General features: G+C 46.0%; 1 protein-coding gene across 1 annotated transcript in view; it reads right to left on the minus strand.

Moving 5' to 3' along the window:
• Positions 1–27,359, minus strand: part of Ptprm (protein tyrosine phosphatase receptor type M) — a 449,915-nt gene that overhangs the window by 316,709 nt on the left and 105,847 nt on the right. The window contains exons 5-6 of the mRNA XM_051190901.1: positions 15,135–15,309; positions 9,517–9,810 (exon numbers count right to left, since the gene is read on the minus strand). Coding sequence (XP_051046858.1) covers positions 9,517–9,810; positions 15,135–15,309 — 469 coding nt within the window. The remainder of the gene's footprint in view (positions 1–9,516; positions 9,811–15,134; positions 15,310–27,359) is intronic.

Consider the following 27,359-nt stretch of genomic DNA (forward strand, 5'->3'; position numbering starts at 1 on the left):
GTCTGTGGTCCTGCAGAGAAATGGCTGCCCTTCCCAGGGTCATCAGCAGTAACTCCAAGAATAACCAGCCACCCTGCACCACCCTGTCTGCCTACAGTCCAAAGGCATCCAAACCTCTCCTACAGAATTGCTACGGGTGGTCCATTCTACTGCTGGCTGTACTGACCACACCTCTGGGTGCAGATGCAAGAAAATATCAGGTCATCAAAGTGTTAGCTGTAAGTCTCTGGGGCAGCAATAGCTGTGAGGAAGGGTCTCGTCCATCCTGCATCCCGAGTCTTGTCCCGGCCGGCAGACACAGTGTGATACTGCCCAAAGGAAAGCCTGCTCGCATCTGCACTCCGATAGAGAAGTTTCTTCTAATGCTCTTTGAGTGTCAATTATTTTAAAAGGTTCTTAATGGCTTAATGTGTTCCAAATGCACTAAAAACATGTTGCCCTTTGGCAGAGCCATTTAAGAATTAGAACACCTTTCATTTTTTTCCTCCCCTGGCAAATAAACTTAAATTAAAAATGAATTCTGTCTGTTCAATTAGGTCATTGGCCCTTATCTGTCCTGTATAACAGCCATGATTAAATCAGCTCTTATCTGCCCCCAAATTCCGTGGGTCAGGACTGCTGGCCTCAATACAGCCTGTAATGGGGTTGACAAGGAATAACAGACAAACGATACAGCTAGTCTTCATTTAGGGGAAACAAATCTGAGTTTTGCAGGGAATTAACTGAAGATCAGTGCTTCTCCCTCAAGGAAGGACTAAGGACAATGAGCAAATGCACTCTGAGGGAGATCAACCACAGGAAAAGGACAGCAAAGTAGAGTTTGAGTTCTGCGCAACGCCCTCTCCACCTCCCGCCACTTAGAAACCCACTATTACTTGCTTCTAGAAGCAAATGTATTTAAAAAGAGTCACTCTAGTGTCAGAAAAGCAGGAAATCCTAATTCAAAACCAGCATTACCAAATCTCATGGCATTAGAGAAGTCCAGTGCAGGAGAATAGGCCACCCCAGGAAGCGCTGGGAGCCAAACTTAGATTGGGCTCTCCAGTTGTAACAAGAACAAACTCCAGTGTTGGAATGCTGAGCCCTACCTTGAAGGGACTCTGTCCTCTTGCTGTGGTCTGTTCATCAGAGGCCATCAAGGGCACAAAACAACTGTACACATGTATGTACTTAGGTGCAGCAGAAGTCACGTCAAGGACACAAATACACATACATGTATTCAGGTGCAACAGGACAGTGTGAAAATCAGGGGAGGGGCTAAACTTTGCAACACCTCATAGCTGTGCTCTAGCTTCCCACGGGCCAAAGCAAAGGACTTCCAATAGTTGCCTTTTCAACACTTTGTGTCATGGAACACACATGGATGTGGTCAGGATGCATAGCACCATGTTACCAAAGAAATAAACGTTAATGTAATGAGTCAAAAAGTTCTCATTGCAATTATATATAAAAAAAAAAACCGTGAACCAAGTCTGCATAAGAAAGGAAACATACGCACATCGATACAAGGAGCATGGAAACTCACATTCCCCTCATCAGTATAAAATGCCAGGGTTATTAAACAAACAGTGCCCTCTGATGTGCATCACTTTTAGCTCCACACAGATCCAGGCTGCAGGGACATCTGACCTGTCAACAGCACGCCACCATGCCCACTTGTGTTTCAACTCCTCCAAACAGTACTTTGTGCTTAACTCATTGAAATTTATCTAAGTCACGAAGGTGGACGCTTAAATGAAAAATTATTAAAAGCCAAAGCCAGTGCTGAACACCTCAGAATAGTTCATAAAAAAATTCCATGGGGGGGGAATCAAAAACATATTGATCAGAGGACCCGAAAGGCACAGCCAATCCCTGTGACAGGGTGGCTAGGGCTGGTAGCTATGCTAAGTGTCTATGTCACTTAAGAAGGGACAAATCCTTTGGGAGCCCATTTCCATGACCACATGTAGACTGGAGAGTTCAGAGACAGAGGGTAGAATGGTGGGCTGCAGGCATCGTTCAGGGACAGTGTGGCCTTCATGTGACTGAGTGCAATGTGAATGAAATCATCCTAGTGTTTGGGTGGATAGACTCAACACTGCCTTAGTGGTTATTAGATCCAGCCACAGTGACAAAGGTTATGTTTTATATATTTTACTGCCATGAAGAAGTTTGTCTTCACACCATTTATCACTACCAGATGGTATACTTTTACTACATATGAATTTGAATGTACATGTGTTTACACCATTCTTCCGGTATCCCAAATAGATAAACAAAAAATCAGAAATCTCTACCCTCTGCGCTCGGCGCAACGCCTGACTCTTAAAATGCGTGAAAGTACTTCTTAAAGTTATAATTATTAGGTTTTTTTTCAAATATGCATAGTTATATTAATCCCGAGGACACAAGTTCAGCTTTCTTCCATCTCACCAATTATAATTATTCCTTTGTTAATGATCATCATTCCTTAACTCCTAGGGTGGGTTATTAGCAAGTCACTTAACCACAGGATACATAAAAAATGATGTTCCAAAATAAAACACCCACAAAGACTGTCACGAAAATAAATCTAACAATATCACCCATTTTACTGCTTCAAATACCTATTACTAAATAGCCTAGGGTGAAGAGGGTGCTGCTATTCTATGAATATAATATGCTCTAGCAGAAGTCACAAAGTAAATTTTAGTTTGTTTAACTGCATACTAAAGTAATTTTAATTCTCTGAAGTTATCCAACTATGGCCGAACTGTAGAGCTGGGAAATCAATGGGTGTGTAAGACTATCACGAAGCCAGCTTCTGACTGAGCTTGTCTTTAGAAACATCACTTGTATAGGTAGATCACATTATTGTTCTTTAGGAACCTCATGTGAAGGGTATAACCTGATCTTGAAACACATTTGTGATGCTGTAGGCAGCGACTCGTGTCCCTGTTCAGAGCTGAAGGAGAGGGCAGGAGCGTAGGAACTGGGTGACTGGGCATGCTCACATGGAGAGCCTACACCTGAACTTGGAAGTAAGTGCCAGAAACATAAAAAAGCCAGAGCTCTAGAGAGATGCTACACGTGATCTCTGTGGAGTGAAGATAAGGTCGCCATGTGATAGGGGAGGAAAGTGGGGCTCAGGCTAAATACAGCATCATGGTGTCGCCATGACTTGACAGGACACAGCTCGATGCATCGCAGAAACCGAAACACAGAGACGGGCTAAAACAAACTGTTTTCACCGGAGACGGATGCGGTCTGTCAAAAACTTAACACTCAACTCTAGCAACCCCATGAACCCCTGATATCAACCAGCAGTTCCCAGGTTTTAGACATTTCAAGTAAACAAAACATTTATAAAAGATCGCAGGTAACGAAATCAGGTCCTCAACATCAGATTCTTTTGAGTGAGGAAGTTAAGGCCTGGCCTGGTGGTGCAGGCCTGTAGTTCCAGCTTCTGAGGAAGCTGAAGCAGGAAGATGGCAAGTTCAAAGCCAGCCTGGGCCACTTAATAAAACATGTACCGAGGTAGAAAGTGAAAAGACAGCGTGGTTCAAAGCCACAGTGAGAAACACAACGCATGTGGGAGACTCTGCATTCAATGTCCAGTGTCACATGCAGAAAAGGTAGACGGTTAAAGCAAATGGCAACGCACTTTTGATTGAGCGGTTGCTATAGCTACGGCTCTGCACTACGCAGTCACTCTGCGTCGGAAAGCAACGGCTTTGCATTGACGGTTCAGGATCCATAACGTGGCCGCCTGCTTTGTCGCTGCATAGAGTTCAGTGGCTTCCTTATGACCACAGGTCTGGCTGCAGTGCAGTCAGCTCACACACAGGCAGATGACAACTAAACTAATGAAGTTGGCTATAGTGTCCACTCAACACTGTGGGTTCACCCACAGAGTGGCATGCTAACACAAAATTCAGGTCTGGAGTAAGAGACAGCTTTCAAATGCTGTCCCTGTGGTCATAATGAAACGTAACCACGCCACCCCAACCTCGAGCTTTTGGAAAGGTCACTGCAGAACTCCGCCGGTGTTAAGAGGTTGACAAGCATTGAGCTCTTGGGCAAGGATGAAGTCAAAATGGCGTCGGGAGATCTCCAGGAAGGAGACAGAGGATGGAGAATTCTCAAAGACAGGGAGAACAGACGAATCACAGAATCTTCAGTTTGGTGAAATCTGTCATTTGTCAACATTGACATCACATTGTATAACATCAGGTCTAGCTCAACAAATCAGCCCCCAGAAACTCCCTACAATACATTCCCAGACCACTGTGTAAGGAACCTTGATCTATCATCCTTTCTCCATGATCAAGCAAGGGTCTGTAACCTCCCGGATCTTGGCTGGTCTCCTCTGGGCATTGGCGCCTTTGGACTGTGTTTTTGAAGATGCAGGGTTCAGAAGCAAATGCGTTCATGTTTGGTGGCCCAACCCACACTGTAAAGAATGCTGTCACTTCCGGCAATAACGGTGTTTTGTTTTCCTAGTACAACCTGAGGTTATGATAATGAGGGAGGCCAAAGCTCTACAGCAGTGGCTCTCAACCTGTGGGCCTCAAACCCTTTGGGGGGTCAAACAACCCTTTCACAGGGGTTGCCAGGACCCTCAGAAAACACGGTTATTTATGACTCGTCACGGTAGCAGGGCATGAGGAACTGCATTCCAGGGGTGCAGCATCGGGAAGGTTGCGAACCACGGCTTTACAGGACGACTGTGCTGAAGCTCCATGTGTGTCTGGGCTTCATCCCAGCAGCCTCTTCCCAGTTCTGTTGAACTGATTCTCCATTCGTACCCCTGCCTGTTCCAACCCGACAAGCAAACGTCCTCCTGTCCCTTCTATTTCTCACTCTGTCACCTTCATCCATCCCCAAGCTGCTGGAGAAGGCTGGGGGGGGGGGTCTCAGGGTTCACAAGGTCTGTGGCTCCTCTTCATAAATGCTGCTAAGTGCTCACAAGCCATGCGAATGCTAGGGTGGACCGGTGTCTAGGGCTTGGTCTGTCCCTGCCGCACCCTGGACCGTGTCTAGGGCTCGGTCTGTCCCTGCCACACCCATCATTTTCCTCCTGTCTCTTTCTGCAGCATCACACAGATCACCAGCAGCCTTCGCCAGCCTCAACTGCACATTTGCTCAAATCCCTCAGGCCGAGAAAGGGTGAGCTGTCTGTGTCTTACAGCAAGGAGACTCGAGACCTCAATTTCTTTACCCACCTAACATGCCTCTTCTCTTATTTCCAACTTCAAGTCTCTCACCTAACATACCCTCTCCCATTTTCTGAGGTCAACTCACTCAATTGCAGCCTTTTCAAAAAAACATTCTCGTCGGTGCTTGACACACTAGGAACGCACACCAGGCAGAGTTTCACGTGCAGGGAAACAAGCAGAGTGGATATGAGGTTGCTTGCTGTTGGAAACCCTTCCTTGGCTGAGGATTAATTCTTTCAGAGACCTGCGTCAGCGTGCAAACACCAGTTGAAGATGGGTTTTCACCCATTCAAAGAGTGCCGATCTATTGCAAAAGGTGCCCTGTCTCTCTGAAAGCTACACGTTTTCACACCCTGCAGAGCTATGAAAAGGCTTCCTGAAAATACACGCGTGCATTATAATCAAGGGAAACACACAGAGATGTGTTAATAGCTGGAATGCTCTGGCACACCGCCAAGAGGAAACAAACAACAAAAACAAACAAACAAAGAGGACCTGGAATGCTACGTGGGTGGGGCTGTGCTGGCAATGAGACAGGCCAGGTGACCTCTCCATCTTAAGGAGAGGGGAATAATATATTGTGTGCCCCAAACAGATCTGCTGAAAATAACACTGAAGTTATTTCATACAGTGCACACACGTGGAGGTGGACAGGGTTTCTGTGATCTCCCGTGAGGGACAGGGGTTGTGCTCTGCATAGTTCAGAAGACACGTGTAAAACAACAGGTCTGAGAGCAAGCCCGAGTTTGAAAAATGATGTCAGCAAATATAAAGTCGTTTGATTCCTTGAGGTTCAAAGCCACCTTGTTTTCTGTCCTTTGTTCTCCGATTGTGTTCTTCGCTCTACCTCTGCCCAGTTAGACACCCTGGAATGCTCCCTTGCTCCCTTGATTACCTGTACCCTGCTAATCCCTGCTAAAGCCTCCCTTCCCATGGTTTCTTTAGACTTCCCTAGTTTCTGTAGTTACTCCGTGGTGTTTGCTTCCAGCTGAGGGTTTGGAGCTGGGAAATGCAGAGGAGAGCACATGTGGTGTCCCCTTGCCTGGTCTGGGTTGCCTCACTCAGTGTCACCATTTCCAGTTCCATCCAGCTACATGAAAATTTCATCTCTCCTTACAGGTGAATAACATTACATTATGTATATGCACCGCGTGTTCTTCGCCCCTTCATCTGTTGCTTCCATTTCCTAGCTATTGTGCATAGAGCAGCGGTGAACATGACTGGGCACAGATCTGGGGAGCAAATCTTGAGTCCTTTGGGCGCATGTCAAGGACTGGTGTAACCATGGATCCTTTGGGTGCATGTCAAGACTGATATAGCCCTGTCCTGTGTGATGTTGGGTCCTTTGGGCGCATGTCAAGGACTGGTATAACCATGTCATGTGTGATGTTGGGTCCTTTGGGCGCATGTCAAGGACTGGTATAACCATGGATCCTTTGGGTGCTACTTCCCATCACAGAAGCCTCTCTTTACAGTAAATGGGGAACACCACAAAACAAACAAAAAAAATAACTGCACAAACAAACAAAAACCAACAACCCAACTCTGGATGCAATGCAGAGATCAATGGATTGGTGGGGAGCCCAGCCCCCAGGAGTCCATCTATATTTTAGATCCTGAATCTGTATCAAAATGGGTCTCTGCAGTTTGTGACAGCATAAACAAGACTGGGTCAATGGCAATATCAGTGGGCAAGCTAACGTGGAAGGGGCAAATGTCATGGGGTCTCTGCCCCAGAAAAGGAACCACAAGAAATGACTGACAGAAGTAGTGTCTCTCAGGAGTAAGATCAAGGTTGGTTATCCAATGCAGAGTGGCCAGCTGTGCAACCATGTACACATATAAAACAGAAATGGACCTGGCAGGTATATGCATATGAATTATACACAAAAATGCATACATGTGTATGCATATATCATACATAATGTATAGTGTATATTAGTGCATACACATACGAAAGGAAAAGAACTTGAGCTTCAGAATGAGGGACATAAAAAACAAACAAACAGAATAGGGACATGAGAGACGGGCTGGAGGAAGAAAAGAGAGAGGGTGTGCTATAATTATATTTAAAATAAAAACATTAAAACTAACACAGATTGTAGGAATGGGAAGCCATGTCACCACTTCTATAAATTATTAAGATATTCTCACGTGTACACTGCTATTGACAATCCAACTACAGCATACGGTGAACATTTCACAAACATGGAATCATTTACTACAGCAGGTGACTGGGATGGTAAGGGTTAGACAAGAGGAGAGACGTTGAGAAAGAACAAGGAAACCTCTAGAACCAATGACTGAGCCTACAGTGGCACCTGACTGGACAAGCAGTTCCTATTTCAGCAAGGTGCTGTAAGGGGTTGGATGGGGATAGGAGTTCTACAGAATGCCAGGCAGAGATCCTGCTACAGCAGAGCCATGGCTTAGAGCCCTGGAAGAAATGCTAGGGAGAGAAATGCACCGGTTCTGCTCCCTAGTGTAAACTGTCTTTCTTATCCCTCCCTCCCTCCCTCCTTCCCTCCCTCTCTCTCTCCCTCCTTTCCTCCCTCCCTCCCTTCCTTCCTATTTTTCTTTTTTGAGACAGGGTCTCACTATGTAGCCCTGTCTCTGTAGAATTTATTATGTATAAGAGGTTGTTCTCAAACTCACAGAGATCTGCCTGCTACCTCTGCCTCTCCCCCAAGTGCTGGGAATAAAAGTGTGCACCACTATAAATTTTCAAAGAAAAAAAAAAAACAAACAACAAAAAAAAAAACAAACTTCTGTGAGTTCTGCCATTATTCATCACAAATAAAAACAAAGACAGATGCAATTGCTAAAGGCCACTCACTGAGCTCAGGACTGAGGAGACTGCTCCATTGGTAGATTGTTTGCTGCATAAGCTTGAGGGCAAGGCTCAATGCCTGCACCCACTTGAAAAACAGGCATGGTAAAGGGTGCTTGTAATCCCAGAGATAGGAAGGCAGGGGCGGAGAATATCTGTGGCTCGCTGCCCAAAGAAGTGTTGAGACCCAGGTCCTGGTGTGAGATGCTGTCTCAAAACTCAAGATGGAAGATTTCTGAGGAAGGGCATCCTCGACTTATTCCACATGCACATTTGCACGCACACACATGTTCACAAACTACATACACACAACTGTGTACACAAATATACACACAACTGTACACGCACACACAACCGCATACAAACTATACACATGCAGCTGTATACCCAAACAGCTACATACACACAACTTCACGCAATTTCATACACACAACTGTGTACAAACAACCACACACACACACACACCTGGATACACATACAACTGTACACACAGTAACGACCACTATTAGCATGTAGTCATATGGCATAGTCTTCACTGGGCTTTTGTGTGGCCATTGCCTCTGTGACTGCAAAGATAAGAGCATCCTGAGATGGCCCTCAGAACACGGTAACCCTTTTCCATCACACACTCTATCTAACGGAATGTAAACACTATGCACATAGCGTTAGGTAACACTGTCTGTCGAGGGATGAATGAGCAGAAAAACAGTTTGTGTACATTTACCATAGACATAATGTCTACCTGAATACTTGGGATCCAAGGCTTATTGAATCTATGACAGTAGAATCCCAGGAGAGCACCCCCAGCCTTTGAAAACTTAGGGGAGAAGCGTCAACACTGTTGATGCTTACCTCATGCTATCTAAAGCATTACCTAAGTGTATCATGCTCTGCGGGCTCTCTTCCTCTCAGCATGCAATCCATACAAGGCTTCATGTCCACCTTGAAAGAGCTCTGGGAGGGATGCCTTCCGGGCTGTCACCACTCAGAACCAGCTCTGACTCGTAAGGGAGACTTCTTCCCCATTTCCATGAAATGCTATGTTTTCTTAATTCATGTAACTTACGGAATAGCTTTGGCACAATGAAGACCTTGTAACCCAAGAGCCCAAAGACTACACAGTCCACAAATAACCCCTTATGTTATAAACAGGCTCCTTGTCGGTCACTGGCCAGCAGCCACGCCTCACATACCCATCAATAACAACAGCTTTCAAGTCCCATGAGAGCATCTGTCATTCCACAGCATGCCCTTGGGTGACAAGGACATTAGATAGGAACATAAAACGGAGGGGCCGGAAGAAGTGTCTGACCCATTGGCAGACATCACTGAAGTAGACAGCCTCTGCGCCCTAGGGACCATTCCAGTATCAATTACATGATACCCAATGCAAGATCTAAACCAAGGACAGGAAAAAGAGGCAAAGACAGGTGGAAAGGGAGAAGGTCTTGAGGTCTTGGGCCACGGGAGACGGTGACCATCAGCAGAACGTCTCCTGGTACTTACCAGCACACTTGGTTCTGGTTCTCAGAGCTGGCCCAGGAGATCCAGTACCGCCCTCCCCGGGTCTGGTGAGAAGCACGCTGATCTCATACTCCGTGTCTGGGTCAAGGTGCCCGATTTTGTAACTCGTGGAATCCACCGGCTGCCGATCATTCCAGCTCCCACTGGCTGTGCAGTATTCAACCTCACGGGCCACAATGGGTCCATCCCCGTTGATGGAGTTGGCGTTGAGCTGTATCCACAGATAGGTTGCTCCCACGGAGGCGAGCTGAGGTGGGGCAATGGGAACAGGTGGCTCTGAAAACGAACCAGAGAGTTATCTCTCAGGTGGTTTTGTGTTCAGTTGATAAAGAGCCAAACATGCATCTATGATGACAGAGGAGAAGACACTCAAAATGCAGCGTTGAACCAATGAGAAGGGCTTTGTGCTGTTTAATAAGTGTTTTACAGTGGTGACGATTTAAGTAAGGTTCACACCTCGGGGCCAGAGAGATGACCCAGAAGTTAAGAGCACTTGGTAATCTTGCAGAGGACCTGGTTTTGGCTCCAACTACCCACATGGTGGCTCATACCATCTACAATGCCAGGTCCAGGAGACCTGCAGACCTGATGCCTTCTGATCTTCTATGGTGCACATACACACATGCAAGAAAACCACTAACACACCCACAATAAATAACGCTAGAAAATAAGAAGAGCAAAGCTAACTTGAGCTCAGCACCTGTGTTCTCAGCGACCTGGGAAAGAGGCAGGAGGCCCACTTGAACTTGAAACTACAAAACCCATCAAGGCAAAACAAGACACTGTCTCTGGGCGAGGGGAAGAGGATAAAAACGAGGTACGGCTGTGGCTCAGTTGATAGGGTGCCTGCCTAACACACCAGAGGCCCCAGGTTTGATCCCCAGCACAGTCCAGAGAGGGTACAGTGGCGCACGTCCCAAATTTCAACACTCTGAAGCCACAGGCAAGAGGATCAGCAGGTGAAAGTGATCTTCAGAGACTACAGTGAGTTTGAGGTTAGCCTGGACGACACAATCTTACTATTTGAGGACAACAAAACAACCCACCTAACGTGTTGAAGTCCCCATGCCCATAACCAGGCTTAGGACACAATACACAGCATATGTTACATCAAAGGTTTGTTTGTCTTGTCACTGCTGAAGCTTCTCTTGAGAAGCAGGGTATAACAGCAGGGCAGGGTCGGCCTTCTTGCCGAGACTCTGTGCAATGTCATCAAAGGGATCAGGGTTTCCTACATCATTAAACGGAGTGAGTTGTCACATGCCTGTTATCCCAGCATGGGATGGGAGGAGGCAGAAGGAACAGGAGGTCAAGACTAGCCTTGGCTACTTAGGGAATTGGAAGGCACATTTCCTTATATCTGCCACCACTTTAAAAGCAAGGAAGAGATTGTAGGCACTCTCTTCAAAATCCATTTTTGAGGTGACTCATTTTCCCCAAAGATGTCACAGTGGGCTCACCTAACTGGGGCAGAGCTGAATGTCTAGATTACTCATACTATCATCAAAGCCTCTCCCAGTATGAGTTTTCCCAAAGCCAGAGCAGCTGGGAATCGAACACACTTGATAAAAACCAAAGACGCCAATAACTCCCTCTAACTGGTGGGTCTCCTGCACCGATGGCGTCTGTTTTCCTCATCACTGGCTAAGGATGGGGAGGCTGGCCACCTTACCTATAAATTACCTCCTACCTTATTAATTACATGCCAGCTGAATGGCCCTCTAGGACTCAAGCGAAGGAACTCTGCATGCCACTGATACTCTAAGTGGTACCCACACGATGGATGTGATGATGTAAAAAAATTACATATTTTGCACTGAGAAGAGGTGTCATTGAAGAAAACCGTAAGATGTCAAAGTTTCTGCACAAGAGTGTTTTCTACAGGGCAAATGGTGCTTTTTTAGTGTTTTTCTTCTTATTTCCTTGTCGTGCTACTGTGCTACTACTGAAATATGGACATATACTGACTCCCCTAATCTCTCACAGGGCGGATATGACCAGTTGACTGCAACCTTGCTTCCTACCGAACAAGACTTAAGGAAAGCTAGTATCATCTTCAGAGTGTAGAGATCAGAGCAGGCCTATCCCCAGACACCACCCCACCCCCCACCAAGAAACCAACATCAGTTCTTTGCTTTCGGTGGAAATGAGGTGTTTTTGCTCTTTTCTGTATTCCAAATGTGACCAAGTCACATTGACTATGAAATAGCTCATTAGAATAAGACCTCACATTTTGAGTGAATTTTAATTAAGGGGCTACAAATGTAATGCAAATGAACTGAAGTATTTAATTTCTATTTTACAGTGTCTTCCTAAGCTACCAGGCAGGCCTTGAACTTATGATCCACCACCATTAGCCTCGAGAACAATTGGAATACAGGCCTTTGTGTCTAAACCAGACTAAAATACTTCATAATGCATGTAAAGAGACGCCATGGAATGAATTCTAAATCAAGCCAGGTATCAGAGCGTGTAGATATAAACACATTACATAGCTTTTTCACTGTTACACATGAGCATGACTGATGCGTAGATATCAGTATTATATTTAATTATAGGGAACTTATGCATGAAATATTTATTTCACATAAATCCAAGATACTGTGTACATCACACGAAGTGTTTCCTAAAGCCATAGGACACCGTGTGCAGACAGTGGTGACAGAAGACTGGAGTTCACTTGAGGAGCTGAGCACCCACCAGCGTGTCTACTTAGGGGGATTTATAACATCTTTAGATCTTGGATTCCCCATCTGTAAAACATTATCAGCCCAAAGATTACAGGGTATCCAGTTATATGTGAGTTGTCTAAAATTATTATCACATATAACTTTTTCTCCCCCCAAAAGTAAGATCATTGAAGCAGTAGAATCCAGCATATTATCCCTGAATTTTGTGCCTGACTCGGTGGCAAAGGCTTGGTCCACAGTTACTAGAGTGGCAGAAACGGGTCACCTGCAAGGTCAAATCTAGATTGAGCAACTGAAGCCTGTATGGAAATGTGGCTATAGATGTGTAAACTGAGGAGACAAATCTTACACCAGAGCTCCGCAGCTCTGTCACCAGACACACACCAGACAGAGAAGAGATGCAAAACAGGAGAGGCAGCCCATCCTGTCATTCACCCAGGGGACCCCATGCTGTTGTCCTCAGACAGGAAGAAGTGGCCCCAAAACAGAACAAGAATTCATTCATTCCTCCCAAAGAATTCATTCATTCCCCCCTCCTATCCATGCGTTTTCTCGCAGACTAGAATATTCTGTGTTACTTCTAACTCCCAATAAGTTACCCTCCCCAAAGAGAAGAAGGTACCACGCGTACAATGGATGGGAATAGCAAAGCAGGCGTCTTCATCACGACTGATTACTCCTGTGCAGTGGAGTCGGGCAACCGCAGCTCAGGCAAGGGAAATCATCTTGGAGAAGGGCGCCAAGATGGGAGTTACATAACAACCGAAAATGGAGAGCACGGAGAGAGGTAGGTGAGGAGGAGGAGGGTGGGGGAGGGAGAGGGCGCCGCGGCTGGGAGCACCCAGACCATTTCACCCACACCGAGAAGTCTAATTTCCACACTGCTATAGCTTTGGCACTCTAGAGAGCCTTCCAACAAGGTAGGGCCTGTGGAATGCTGATGAGTCCTAGTTCTGTTATGAAATCATAAGTTTGAACTCAAAATTTCATCCAGGCAGTCCAATTCAAATTTTACTGCACATAAAAATGCAACGTGGCAGAATACGCGTTTCGGGTAAACACCGAGCGCATTCTCCCGTCTGCTGCTCATCTATCGGTGCTACCGTGAGGGACTGTCAAGGTAGAGTCACTGACAAGCCAGTATTGTGTCTCCTAAGCCAGCAATGGGAGACAGGAGCTCCATCAGACAGCAGTAGGACTCTCAAGCCTCTTACGGCTTTTATGATGGAGGCTACACATAGCCGCGCTGGTTCAGCTGTGATGTGGCAGAGTAAAGGGTTAGGTAAATGACGTGGCTTTGATACCCGGAAGGGTAGTCCTGCTGTGGGGGTCCCAAATGAAAATTATGGATACTAGTTCAGGCAGCATGAACACCTGTGGTACTATACTATTTATGATTTATTAGAGCTTGACTGAGGACTCGGGAAAGCAAAATCAACCACAAGCCTTAGAAGCCAGGCGCACACCTTTAATCCCAGCCGCCAGATGCAATGAGGTGGTGCTGCACGCCTTTAATCCTAGGACTTGGGATTAAGAGATGGATGCATCTCTGTGAGTCCAAGGCCACACAAGAGTGAACCAGGCCAAAAGATAATGATGGATCACACCTTTAATCCCAACATTAGGGAAGTATATGAGGCAGAAGCAGGGTTCTGTCATTCTCCAGCCACGCTGAGGAGAGGTAGCAGTTGGAGACTTGCTGAAGCGCTCATGTGTGGATCATCCCCTTCAGGCTGAGCTAGAGGCCGACTGCTTTGCTTTTCTGAGGTTCAGCTTGAAGTTTTAATAAATCATAAATAGTATATCACTGCAAACACCCCTATCCTCCTTCCCATCGCGGTCAGACGCCCGCCCACCCTCAGCACACTGTGTGGCTTCTGCCTTTGAACTTCCCATCAGCCCTGCCATTAGGTGGCACATCCGTGGCCTGTGTCTTCCTAGCTTATTCTGGGATGTGAACCCAGTGTTCTTTAAAACTGGCCGAAAAGACGAATGAGCGGCTAATAGGAACTGCCCACCTTGGTGGCACCACGTCTGTGATCTGCATCCCAGAAATGCAAAACAAACATGTAAACATAAGGCACAGGCTTGAGGAAGTGGCTCTGGGCATAACACATGACGCTTATGTTCCAAACCTACCACCAAAATATTGAAAAACAAAATAAATAAAATACTCGATAGTATTTGTCTCCCACAAGAAACACTGGGATGGCCTGTCACGGTTGTCTAAAATGCCAGCACGGTGCACATGCAAGTTCAAATTATCCTATCTGACACCAAGAATTCCATTAGTAGCTTGATGGGATAAACTCCTCTGCCCACAAATGCATTAAGTGAGCTAAAGGAAAAGTATTTCCCTTCAGTTTCTTACCTCTCATCTCCCACCTTCTTGAATATAGCGACTCAATTTTCCAGTCACGCGGAATACAGTAATAGGGACTAACTGGGACATTATGAGTGCTAAGACAGTGTTATCAATATGGCTTCCAGGATATAACACGGCCTCTTTATACAGACCCCGCTTCATTTTATTAACCATCTTGCTATCGTAAACACACTGCCTGGTAGATATTTGCATTTTAAGTGATTTTCTATCAGAAAAAAATTTTCATTCCTTAAAATATTTTATAGGTTGTAATCTATATCCACAGAGCCAGCAGACATCCCGGCTGACAGCGTAGCCGCTGCTCTGTATGGTACTGAACCAACATCAATCACATACATTTTTCAAAAGCATTGCTCACATGCAAAATCTGTACTTAAAATGCAATCCATCAATGCAGCTGCTCGCCCAGCTACCATTCAGAAACAGACAGGACAAGTTAGAGCATAAACAAATAATGAACAAACAACCATGGGAGCTTGTCTGTTTTAATAGACTATTTGAAGGTATAAAAATGCATTAAATACCTTTAACTACCAGTTCTGCATAGTTTGATATCCCGACACCTCCTTCCGTGCGGATCATGCAGCGGTACTTCCCGGCATCTCTCTTGGTCGTGTTGACGACATTAAATGAGGCTATGAATCTTCTGGAACTCGTCACTTTTATCTCCTTCAAAGGGGCATCTCGGACATCAATGCCCTGTGTCACCAAGGGTGGAAAGGATAGAAACAAGCTCTATCAGTGGTCATATCATGACAGAGAGACACCTGATGGCAATGATCAATGTCACATTCATGCCAATCTTGACTCATGTGTTTATCCCCATGGGCAGATATTCCAGAAGAAACATCAGTCCTGCCCCATCAACAAAACAAAGACTGAAGGCTTCAAAATTAAGCGTGTAGAAATGTTGTTGCTTTTACCTTTTAAATGTTATGTTAAATAAACTGAGCAGGGAAGAAAAAGATACAGAGCCTTTTTTTTAACTTTGCTTCCTATAAATTTTTGGTTCTTTATAAGACCTTATCCTATATTTTTATTCTTTGTTAGAAAACAAAATTAAGACATCAACCACCCTATTACTAAGCCCATTTCTCTATGGGCAACTGAACAATTACCAAGAATAACACGGAAATCTACACTGGGTACCATCACCATGTTCTCAGTGATGGACCCAGAGGACTAACACATGGGGGCATGGGCATGAGAGCCATGGGAATGTATGCTTGATAAATATCTGGTTCTGACGTACAGTGAGGGAGAAGTCTTCTCTGTGCCCTGTGCTGCAGTCCCCACGAGGTGGCATCCATTGTGGGGAAGCTTTGTGTCGTATTATCCCTATATGCCAAGTCAGCCTTCCACTTACAAACTCTTGGAAATCCAATCCTTGCAAGAGAAGAAGAAAGCGAAAGAGGACATGACACACTCCGTAACCTCGGGAAACCTGCAATCTTCTCTAGGCTGTTTATAATTATTAGAAACAACACACCAGGATGAAGGACTCTGTATGATGTCAAGCTCTATGTCCATTATTCATCCAGAAGCCAATCTTGGGGAGCCAAGACGTGCTGTTGTTGAATCAGACACCCAGGGTCCAGATGCTGACCCCACTGGTGGACATCCACCACTGACTGACAGCCGGCTGGGAGAAGTCACAAAGGAGCAAGTGGCTGCAGGTCCTGCCGGTTCGAGGAAGGGATGTGTGCATGGAGGGTAAATTAGAAAGAAGAGGGACAGTTGAGGGAAACCATTCTCGTCACACAAACCAGTAAGGGAAGCCCAGTATGATCAGAAACACCGGCTGAAATGACCATAGCAAGAGGAGCTTGGATTTGAAGACTATGTTAAAATAGTTTCACCTGCTGCCGTAAAAATGCAAGGTTACGCAACAGTACATCACATCTGCATGGTCCAGTGACTCACACCATACACATAAACAAACAAAACAGCATTTATCCCCTGATGCTTTGGGACAGTCAGTGTTAAGCAGTGTGAGTCTGGGGGTTAGCCTAACTGAGGAGCTATGCAAAATGTCATCATTAAAAGTGATGTGTCTGGTTTTTTTTTTTTTTTCCAGGGTTCCACTTTCCTTACCTACAAAGGGATGACTCAGTTCTCTCTCAGGGCCACCGTGAGACACGCAAGATGTGCGCAAGGACACTGATATAATGACTGACAGCACACATCCCCATCGGAGCCTTGGGCAAAACGAGCAGTGAATTCCAGGAGAAACGCCCACCTTTGCTTCTGATACCAGGAAGCCAGGGGCTTCCTGACACTGAGTCAGGAAAGGAAGACTCACTCACCCAGTCACTAGCAAAGCACAAGGCCCCCATGTAAGGCGCTGCTGTGAAACACACAGCACGGAGGAACCACCCTGTCCCCATAGCAGTTAGCTCCCCACAGATGGGGTGGAGCTCCATGCTTTGCATCCTCCCTCGTAGACTGGGGGGAGAGCAGTCAGGAGTGCTGCATTAACAGAGTTCCTGCTACTTGGAAGGAAACGCCAGGAGAGTGGAAGAAGGGTTCCACCCACATTGTTTTTGGCAACAGCTGTAAAAGCAGCTTTATTTAGACTTTAAAAAATAACAAATCAAACATATAAACACTCACATGTCTTGATTTGTGAGTTTTACTAAACTTAAAACTTTGAGCTAACAAATAGCACCAAAACAACACACACACACACGGGGGGGGGGAGAGAGAGAGAGAGGGAGAGAGAGAGAGAGAGGGAGAGAGAGGGAGAGAGAGAGAGGGAGGGAGGGAGAGAGAGAGAGAGAGAGAGAGAGAGAGAGAGAGAGAGAGAGAGGGAGGGAGAGAGAGAGAGAGAGGGAGAGAGAGAGAGAGAGGGAGAGAGAGGGAGAGAGAGAGAGGGAGGGAGAGAGAGAGAGAGAGAGAGAGAGAGAGAGAGAGAGAGAGAGAGGGAGAGAGAGAGGGAGAGAGAGAGAGAGGTGGAGGGAGGGAGAGAGAGGGAGGGAGGGAGAGAGAGAGAGAGAGAGAGAGGGAGAGAGGGAGAGAGAGGGAGAGAGAGAGAGGGAGAGAGAGAGGGAGGGAGGGAGGGAGAGAGAGAGAGAGAGAGAGAGAGAGGGAGAGAGAGAGGGAGGGAGGGAGGGAGAGAGAGGGAGAGAGAGAGAGGGGGGGGGAGAGAGAGAGAGAGGGAGGGAGGGAGAGAGAGAGAGAGGGAGAGAGAGAGGGAGGGAGGGAGGGAGAGAGAGAGAGAGAGAGAGAGAGAGAGAGAGAGAGAGAGAGGGAGGGAGGGAGAGAGAGAGGGAGAGAGAGAGAGGGAGAGAGAGGGAGAGAGAGAGGGAGGGAGGGAGAGAGAGAGAGAGGGAGAGAGAGAGGGAGGGAGGGAGAGAGAGAGAGAGAGAGAGAGAGAGAGAGAGAGAGAGAGGGAGGGAGGGAGAGAGAGAGGGAGAGAGAGAGGGAGAGAGAGAGGGAGAGAGAGGGAGAGAGAGAGGGAGGGAGGGAGAGAGAGAGAGGGAGGGAGAGAGAGAGAGAGAGAGAGGGAGGGAGGGAGAGAGAGAGAGAGATTTGGCATCTAGGGGGAAGGAAACAGCCCTCTCTAAATTCCACACATTTACTCTCTGGCAAAACCTCATGGTCAAATATTGCTAACAGAAGAGACCTGATACCTACAGCCTTTAAAAGTGGAATGTTTCATTTTTGAAACTGAAAGTGAAATCTAAGTTGTTAAAGAGTGAAATCTAACCCTTATTGAAAGGCAAACTCTGTACTGGCATTTGTTTACCAACAGTGTGGCAACATGCGGCCAGGGCATTGTCTATTGTTTTATTTACTTAAGCACATGCCCACAAGAATAAACATTTTAAAAACACTTTATCTACTTATTTTTCCCTTCAATAACATGCCTGCCATACTTTTCCTGGCAGAGGCGTGCACTCATCCCTGACTGTAGCTCACGGCTGTACTGTCTGGGTGGCAAGCAAAGGACTGCCTTTTGCATGAATATTTCTGCTGCAGAGGCAACCCTTGGGGGCCACTTTTCCTTCACACTATAGCGGTACTCTGCAAGATGCAGAGCTCCACACTGTGAGCTCCACACACGCCAGTGTATTCATGAGCTCCCAGAAAGGAGTCTTTACAGGAAGACCCCACACACCAAGAAATTCAGCTTGGAGCAGCACACGGGCAGGGATGCCCCAACCAGTGAGTGTCTTTTCTGCTCTAGATCCAAGCAAGCAACCGGACCAGGCCCCTTACTCGGACAGGTAGCCTTCCTCCTGCTATCTGAAATGTGAGGCACACTATTGCAGCCTCTCATTCCTTTTGACTAAAGAATATGTCAGAGATTCTGGGTGCCTCTCTGCTAACATTCTCATACAACTCACCAGGCATGAGATGGGCAGAACATGGCCTCTGGCAGCATCTGTATTCCTGTTGCCAGAATGTAAGATGGTACCCTTTTGGTGCTAAAAGAAAGCTTGCACTTGTGATGCAAATAAGTGATGAAGAGACTGGAAGACATGCCGGGTTATCTGGTGCCCCAAGGCCATCCCAGGGTCTTCAGGGGAGGAGATGGGAACTTGAATGTGGAGGAAGAGGATATGGGATAGGGAAGATGCGATCTGGGGATGCCAGGAGGGACGAGAGACAAGACATGAAGGAAGAAGCTGGAAAAGATCCCCCCACACCCCGAGATTCCCAGAAGAAATCAACCTCGCTGTCACTGGACATCGAGGCCCTCTGCTCTTTGGAAGTATAAGATAGCAAAGCCCAGGAGTTTCTGGCATTTTGTTATAGTCTCAATGAGAAAATACTACATCAGCTTGACAGTCTGCAGACATTGTGACCTCGATTCCCAGAGCTGTACACCAAACGTTTAGGTCATGTTGAAGCTTTTCTAAAAGAAAGAGTTCAACCCAAAACTGTCACTGAAGCCAAAAGCAAATGGACAAGGGAGGACACATACTTCTCAACCTCAAACACTTACTAGGAAGCAGCATTAACCAAACAGACATCGTAGGCTTGGCATGAGGGCAGACATGGAGTGGGGACACAGAATCAAGAGCCCAGACGTGCAGCCTCACAGACGTGACCCGCTGATGTGCATCGGGTTATTAGACCGTCCAGTCAGGAGTGGTGGTGGAGAAACTAGATAGCCACATCTAAGTCTAAATCAAACACCTAACCTCAGGAGCTGGTATTATACATCGAGGGGAAACTTTAATGGTCTTGGGTCTGGCCCTGGTGTTCTTAACTGCAATGCCAAGATCACAGGTATCAAAAGAAAAGTAACCAGGTCTACATCAAAACCACACACTTTCAGTGCATAAGGAATCGTGATTTGGATGGGGACATAGTTCAGTGGGCAAAGCCATTGCTGTGCAAGCAATTATAGGACCAAAGTTCAGATCCCCAGGACCCACATAGATGCCGGCAGATATGGCAGCCACTGTAATCCAGTGACTAGGACACAGGGACCGAGAATCCTGGCAGCAAGCTAGATGGCCAGAACAGAAACAGAGAGCTCTGGGTACAGTGAGAGACACTGCCTGGAAAAACGGTATGAGAAGCGGTCAAGGAAAACATCTAATGTTAATCTTGGGCTTGCATATTACACATAGCCACACCCATGTGAACACACAAATATGCATGCACACATGCGATTGCAAACAGAAAGGAACTGCCCAGAAAGTAAAGTATCAGTCTGCAGTGTAGAGAAAGCTTGTATAAACCATATAGCTGAAATCCTACAATTCATCAACAGCTATTAAAAACCTCAGTTAAATATTGGGCGAGAGGCACTTTCTCTGAGAAATGCACCCGGCCGACTGGCACGCGAGATGATGATCAGCATCATCCATCATCAGGTAAGCGCGAATCAAAACCACAGTGCCAGTTCACACTAGGCAACGCAGCAGCTTATTGTCAGGGACGTGGAGACTACCAAGCACAGGACGGATGCAGGAAATGGCACCCTGCACATGGCTGCTTGGAATGATGGCATCACTGTGGGAACATGACCATTCTGTAAAAAGTAAACTGACTGCAGGACCCAGCAATTCTGCCATCCGAGGGGAGAACAGAAAGAAGACTTGCTGCTGTTGGCGAAGGCAGCGCCGCTCTCACGGGGCCACAGGTGGACGCAATCTCACTCGCCACCGCGGGAGAATTAATGAGCCAGATGAAGTATACACACAGAATGGAATCTCATTTGATCCTAGGAAGGAAGGAAATTCTGACAAATGCCGCAACGCGGAAAGACACTGTGTTAAGTGAAATGCATTAGTCATCAAAGGCAAACACTGTCTACTTCCACTTGTGTGGAAAAAAGGCATTTTTAAAACTAATCTTGTCAATTAGAGATGAATATCAACATCACTCTAGCGTACTGTAGATTTTTTTTCCCAATGTCAAACTTTATTTTAAGTTAAGTAAAATCTGAAAAGATGGCCCAAACCATACAGACAGGTTTACATCTTTCTTTAGGCGTTTGGCGAGGTCCACAGACCTTTTCATATTTTATATGTTATTGGGTAGCTGATGAATAAAACATACATATAATAAGAACTTTGGTTATGAGAATCCAAATATTCGACAGAATGCTTCTATTTAATTTTGTGGTATCATGTGGCCTTTATAGGATGAAATTATTTTTCTTACTAGATAGGATTTTAATAAGAAAATTAATCTCACTTTTATTATTTTTAAAAATGGCTGCCGAGTACTCAACCCTTAAGGGAATATCCATCATTCCTCTAAGACTCAGGGGCTGTCACAGAAAAGAGCAGAGAAAATTCAGCAACTCCACCATGGGGAGGAGAACAAAGAATCACAGTCTTCAGGGCATGCCAGGACGTTGCACCCACGGACTCTCACAATGGCCACAGTGACCAACACTGGGCTGCACAGGACAACCTCAACCTGCAGACACAGACAGGGGACTTGGGAGGCAATAGGAACCTTTGGTTTAAGTAGCGGCATAGCCATTGCATTACCCATGCTCCAGTGGGGAGTTCCACACACACATGTCCAGGAGAATAGCTCTGGCTGAGCTCACACAGAAAACAAAGTCAAACAAATCCATGATGGTGAAACAGGACTCACTGGGGTTTGGCTTTAGTGGAGGACAGAGGCATGAGGGAAGGTGGGCAGCAAGGGCGAATAGCAAATGTGCATATGAAACTGTCAATGTATAAATTAATGACGTTTAAAAAGAACAATTCCCTATTCGATACCGGAGCATAAAATGTGTTGACCTGTGTATCAGACAAGGATACCTTGAGATGTACTTCTTTAGGGAATACAAGTGTGGAGTTTTCAAAAAGGAACAATTGAAACCTATGTCAGAAAAAATTCGGTGGGTGCTGCCAGGTGTATTTAGCATGGGGAGGTACCAGAACACATTTAAATATCAGATATGTCAATTTGCTCACAGTGATATAAATAATATATATTTATGGTGTTGCCAAGCCCTTTATGAAAATATAAAAGTCCCATTTTGGAACCAAAGGCTGGGGTTCTTAATGCAGGCAGGAGTCAGAGGAGGAGCAAACAACAGAAAACTAGCTAGGCATGTCCAGGAGAAACGGTATGGCAGTGGCTAACGGTGTTCAGGCAGAGGTGGCAATGCCTCACCAGTCTGGGAAAGCCTGGGAAGGCAACAGAAGAGCGCCAGGCATGGTCAGGGACACAGGACAGGCTAAAACAAGAATAGCCAGACAGAAGCCAGGGCAAGGTCAGGAAAGGGTGATGTGGTCTCTGGGGAAAAACAAAAGAAAAAACAAAACAAAACAAAACAAAAACACCACTACTCTCTGGCTGTGGATTTCTCTCGGAAGTCTCTGAAACCCTGACCTTACACATTAGTGAGCGGCTCCTCACTTCTTGGTGTTGAGGAGTCAGGCAAACCCAACAGACACATGGGATCTGAGATGAGCTCACTGTCAGACGGATGCTCCGAAGAGCACGCACAGCTGGGTCATGGGAAGAGGATGAGGGAGAGGAGGCGAGCAGGAGGAGATCTTGGTCACCCACTCTGTAGTGCGGAGGAGCTGCAGCAAGTGTTCGCCTAGCAAATCCCACTCAGCATGCAAGGTGCCACAGGAGAAAAGAGAAACAGTTGTAGAAATAGGAGCCTAACCCTGCCCTCCCGACACACACAGGGAGGCCTGGCCTGAAGGGTAAATGGTTTGTAGGAAGTGACTGAAGGGTCAAATGAATTGACTCCCAGAAGTCTTTGGTCTCCAGAGTCACTTCCTCTGGCTGCCCTAACTGGAAATTGTGAGGAGCCCTGCACCATAGCTGAAGTTTTGAAAGGCTTCTAAACCCCTTTCCCGGAGGCGGGGGGCTTTTCTATGGGAGCAATGGCCAGAGAGGGAAATATATTAGGACCTTGGGCACCACCAAGGAGTCCATAGGGAGGGCCGTCTTCCTTATATTTACCAGTGGAATAGTCAGAACACATCTAGGGCTGCAGCTAGCAAGTTGCTCAAGCGATTCCTCCCTGTTTTTCTCAGTGTGAGAGAAAGGCAGCCCCTCTCAACACCACCTCATCTCTTCACAAAATGACAGTGCACAGTGACCATGAACAGACACCAGGGTGATACTGCCTATCACGCCAGACAGAGGTGAAGCATGACAATTGCGTGTCCAGGGCAGTAAAACACACAAGACAGAACATGAAGCATGACAAATGCATGTTCAGGGTAGTCAAAAGATCGTCACTCTGACTTTTGCGAAGTTCATGAAGAGACCCATAATGATGGTGCCTGAGAAGAGACGGTCTCCCTGGGTTAAATACGGCCCTTTGTGAGCCCCAGAGCGCTGTGAAGAATGCACGTATTCCGATGTGAGCAGGGCCAGGGAAAAGGACCGATGGTGATTTCAATGATTTCAGTTACGCTTACAACCTTCTTTAGGCAATGCACTCACCGAAGTCTCCAAATGAGCAGTGATTTACCACCAAAAGGGGCCGCATTAAGTCTTTCAGGGATATCTATGTCATAATCAGGACCATGACTGAGGGACATGCAGGCCTAGGAAGTCAGCAGCAGTTAGAGTAAATTAATCAATCTCAGGCATTTCGTAGCTGTTCTGAGTGGTTGCTCTTTGTAGATAAGAGGCGGGAATATTCAAGGGAATATTCACATGAGCGGGGACGAGCTACACTGCCCAGTCCCTGACAGCAGGAAGAGGTGTAGTCACCCACTTTCAAGCCCGTCCCGCTGCAAGAACGCCGACTACATTCTCTCCATTGAGACCACTCAGGACCATCACAGGGCAGGGGAAATTGCCTGCCTCCCTTCAGCTTACATCATCTAATTGGAACCTTCAGTGAACAGCTCAGCAGATCTAGTTCCTCCAGCCTATGGCCGTCTCTGCTTGATAATGAAGACACTCAATTGCAAAACTGCAGAGAAGCAATGAAGTATGTTTGCATCAGCTGCTTTCCCGCTGGGAACTGAGCCAGGATCCCGCCTACCTTCCTTTCTCACTGGGTGGGGGGTGGAGAGGTGGAGGTGGGGGTGGGGGGGGAGGGCCTCAGATTCTTGGAAGCCCGGTAAAGAAGGAAACCCCAAGATGAGTATGAGAAAAACAAAACAGAAACAAGTTAAAGCTGTGCAAGCTTTAGAGTTCATAGTCCAAAGGTGGCGTGCGTGCGCGTGTGCGTGTGTGCGTGCGTGCGTGAGAGAGAGAGAGAGAGACCCAGGCCTCTCTTCTGCCCTCTGGATGGACCCACCCTGACCTCTAGTCCAAACTCAAAGCTGCTATGCAGCAAACTCCCCCACCATCGTCCCAAATTTGATGGCTTCACTCAAAATATGCACCTGCTCTTTCAGCCCCCTAGACCGAGTTACATGGAACCACCGAATGACCTTGGGTAGTTTGATCATCCAGGATCTCTCTAGATAACGCCCATGCTTTCAGGGACACAGAGCAAACCCTGCTCTTTAAATTGGAGTAATGCAAACCCGCACTAGGTTGAAACGTGTGCAGGCTGGAAGGTTTTCAGTGGTCTCTGAATGCTCAGATCTGTCAAGCAGATGCACTTGTAGATGAGTAACCGACTAAAACAATAATGGATGTGATTTTCAGCATTGATTCAGACAGTAGATGGTTCCTATAGCAACAGAAGACAGTCCATTTTCTCTGTCCCTGGTATTTTCTGTGTGGTAAGTGACGTTGAATTTATGCTTTAATATATATGGTGTAAAATACTCAAGTTAAGCTTGCTGAAGGCACCATAATTTTACCTCTTTACAAATCATTTTGTAGCTTTTATACCTAATAGCAAAACGGTCCTGATATACAGTTGTGATTTTCCCCCATTATCTATAAATGAAGCTAAAAGCCACTGTAGACCTCGTGTGGCCAGCCCTCCCTTCCTCTCCAGCAGGAGCAATGCACAAGCAAGCCCCCCCCCCACATAAATACAAGTTAAAATTCTAATTTAATTGGCAATTTAAATTCCTTCCCAGAGTTCAAGAATCCTTGACCAGTGTCTAGCGTTCCCACTGGGCTAGGTAAGCAGCATCGTGGGGTAGGAGACAGTTGTGGCTATTGATACCACCAGTGTGCCCCAAGAAATTAAACAGAATTCCCCGAGCCTTGGCTGCGTCTTCTATATGTGGGTATATGCCACGGCATATCTTTCCAGCCTCTGCAGAGTTCAGTGATACAGGCAGTGGTTTCTGTGATCCCATTCATTTGTTCACGAGCCAGGCTCTGCCTTAGGTCAGAGAGGATGCTCAAGAGAATACTGAGGTCTCTCTCTCTCTGTGTCTGTCTTTCTGTCTCTCTGTCTCTGAGTCTTTCTCTCTCCATCTCTGTCTCTTTATCTCTGTCTCTCTCTCTCTAACTAAAAGCATCTAAGATTGCTTGATCTCAAAAAAGAACTTCAAGAAATTATTTAACTCAGAAATAATACAATTCTATTCAGATTGGGTTGGTTATAACTAAGTAGAATCATCCAACAAACGATCAAAAGAAAAAAAAAATACACCCATTTCTAAATCAACAACTAAAAAAGAAAAGTTTAAAATCCAAGTGATTTTTTTTCCCTCTAAGAAAAACATCCCCAAATTAGGAGCTTACATGGAATTAGATTTCTATAAAAGGTGGAAGGGAGGGGTAGAGCAGCCATTATTCTGGCAGGGGGTGGGGGGTTTGCCAGGAGTAAACTCAGCAGAATGGGCCTTATTAGAGGTATATTTATATGGCTGTTCCAGGTTGCATGGCACTCACTTTGAAACATACAACTTTGAGAAACAGTGTTACAAGGGAAAAATGACAGAGAGGAAAGGCAGAAAAGTGAAGATTTAGGGAGATGATACAATAAACTCTGCTGAGTTCTGTTTGCATTAGTCAGCTCTGGCCACTTTGTATGATGCTGAGTGTTCTAAACCAGCAGACAAGGTCCTGGAACTTCACATTAAAGACCTAGAGGCCCAACCAAGTGTCACAGGATGTCTGCCACCATAATGTGACCTCTGAGGTTCACCCAAGGCGGGCAGAGAAAGCCCCACATGTCACCAAGTGTCTTACAGGAACTGTACTATTCCAGGTGCTGGGTAATACTGGGGATTTTAAAGCCTCCTTCATAACAACTGCAGCTTTACACCAAAATTTATCTGTTTTGTGTTTATATGTATGCATGTGTGCAAGTATGTGTCCCATGGCAGGCATGTCCAGGTCAGACGACAGCCTTTGCAGAGGGCAGTTTTCTCTCCCAGCATGTAGGTCCAGGGGGACTGGACTTGTGGCATGAAGCTTGGTGGCAAGCATTTACGTTCAGAGGGCTTGCTGGCCCCAGTAACTACATCTTATTTCCTTTTCTATTTCTAAGAACCGATGCATACCATAAAATCATTTGAAAATGCTATTTTGTTACCCTTTTATAACAAACATCAAATTTCATATAGCCCTACATAGCTTCAAGAGTCAATGACTTCATAATGAAAACAGCTCAGAAAGCCCTATGAAATAACAAAAGCATAAAAAGCAGTAAACTATACATGAAAAAAAATACAGAAATTTCAAAAATTATGTCGTTTTTTCTCAGTGTGTGTGGTGTATTCCTGAGATGTTTTCAAAATAAGGCTTTAAAAAAGTGATCAAAAGTTGGAAACAACATCAAACAAGGTCCCCTTTTGAGTACTTGGGTGGTTTACGTAAACACATTTGATTTTAGTGTGTTGCTTGGTAAAATGCCATATTTAAATGCATACGCTGCCACATCTGATGACACCTATCACACATCTGCAAACACTTCATCATCTCACAGCTTCACACTACACAGAACGCTGCCTTAAGAATCTGCAGGTACGAAGATGGGCGCTCATTCCACTGAGTTTTATTTCCTCTATTTTCATTTTGTTCTGCAGTTTAGAAAAATTCCACCCAGGTCGATACCAACCTCATTCCTAACGTGAGAGGTGTCTGTCAGTGAGAAAAGGGTGTCTGTTAGGATCTGGAGAGTTAGTTCAGCAGTGAGGAGCCCTTCCCACTTTTCCAGAAGATTCCAGAAGTTTGGTTCCCAATGTCACATCTAGGGGTTCACAACAGCCTGTAACTCTGGCTCCAGGGGATCCAACAAACCCTTCCCGCAACTGAGGGCAATGTCACACACGTGGCACACGCCGTCACACACGTGGCACACGCCATCACACACGTGGCACACGCCGTCACACAAACACATGTACATACACAACATTCTTCTTCATCACCTATGTTTCATCAGATTAATTAGCATTTTATGATACGACACCAAGGCAGTATTTAAAGTT

This window comes from Phodopus roborovskii, unplaced genomic scaffold, assembly GCF_943737965.1.
Source record: "Phodopus roborovskii unplaced genomic scaffold, PHOROB, whole genome shotgun sequence".
NCBI classification, from domain to species: Eukaryota; Metazoa; Chordata; class Mammalia; order Rodentia; family Cricetidae; genus Phodopus; species Phodopus roborovskii.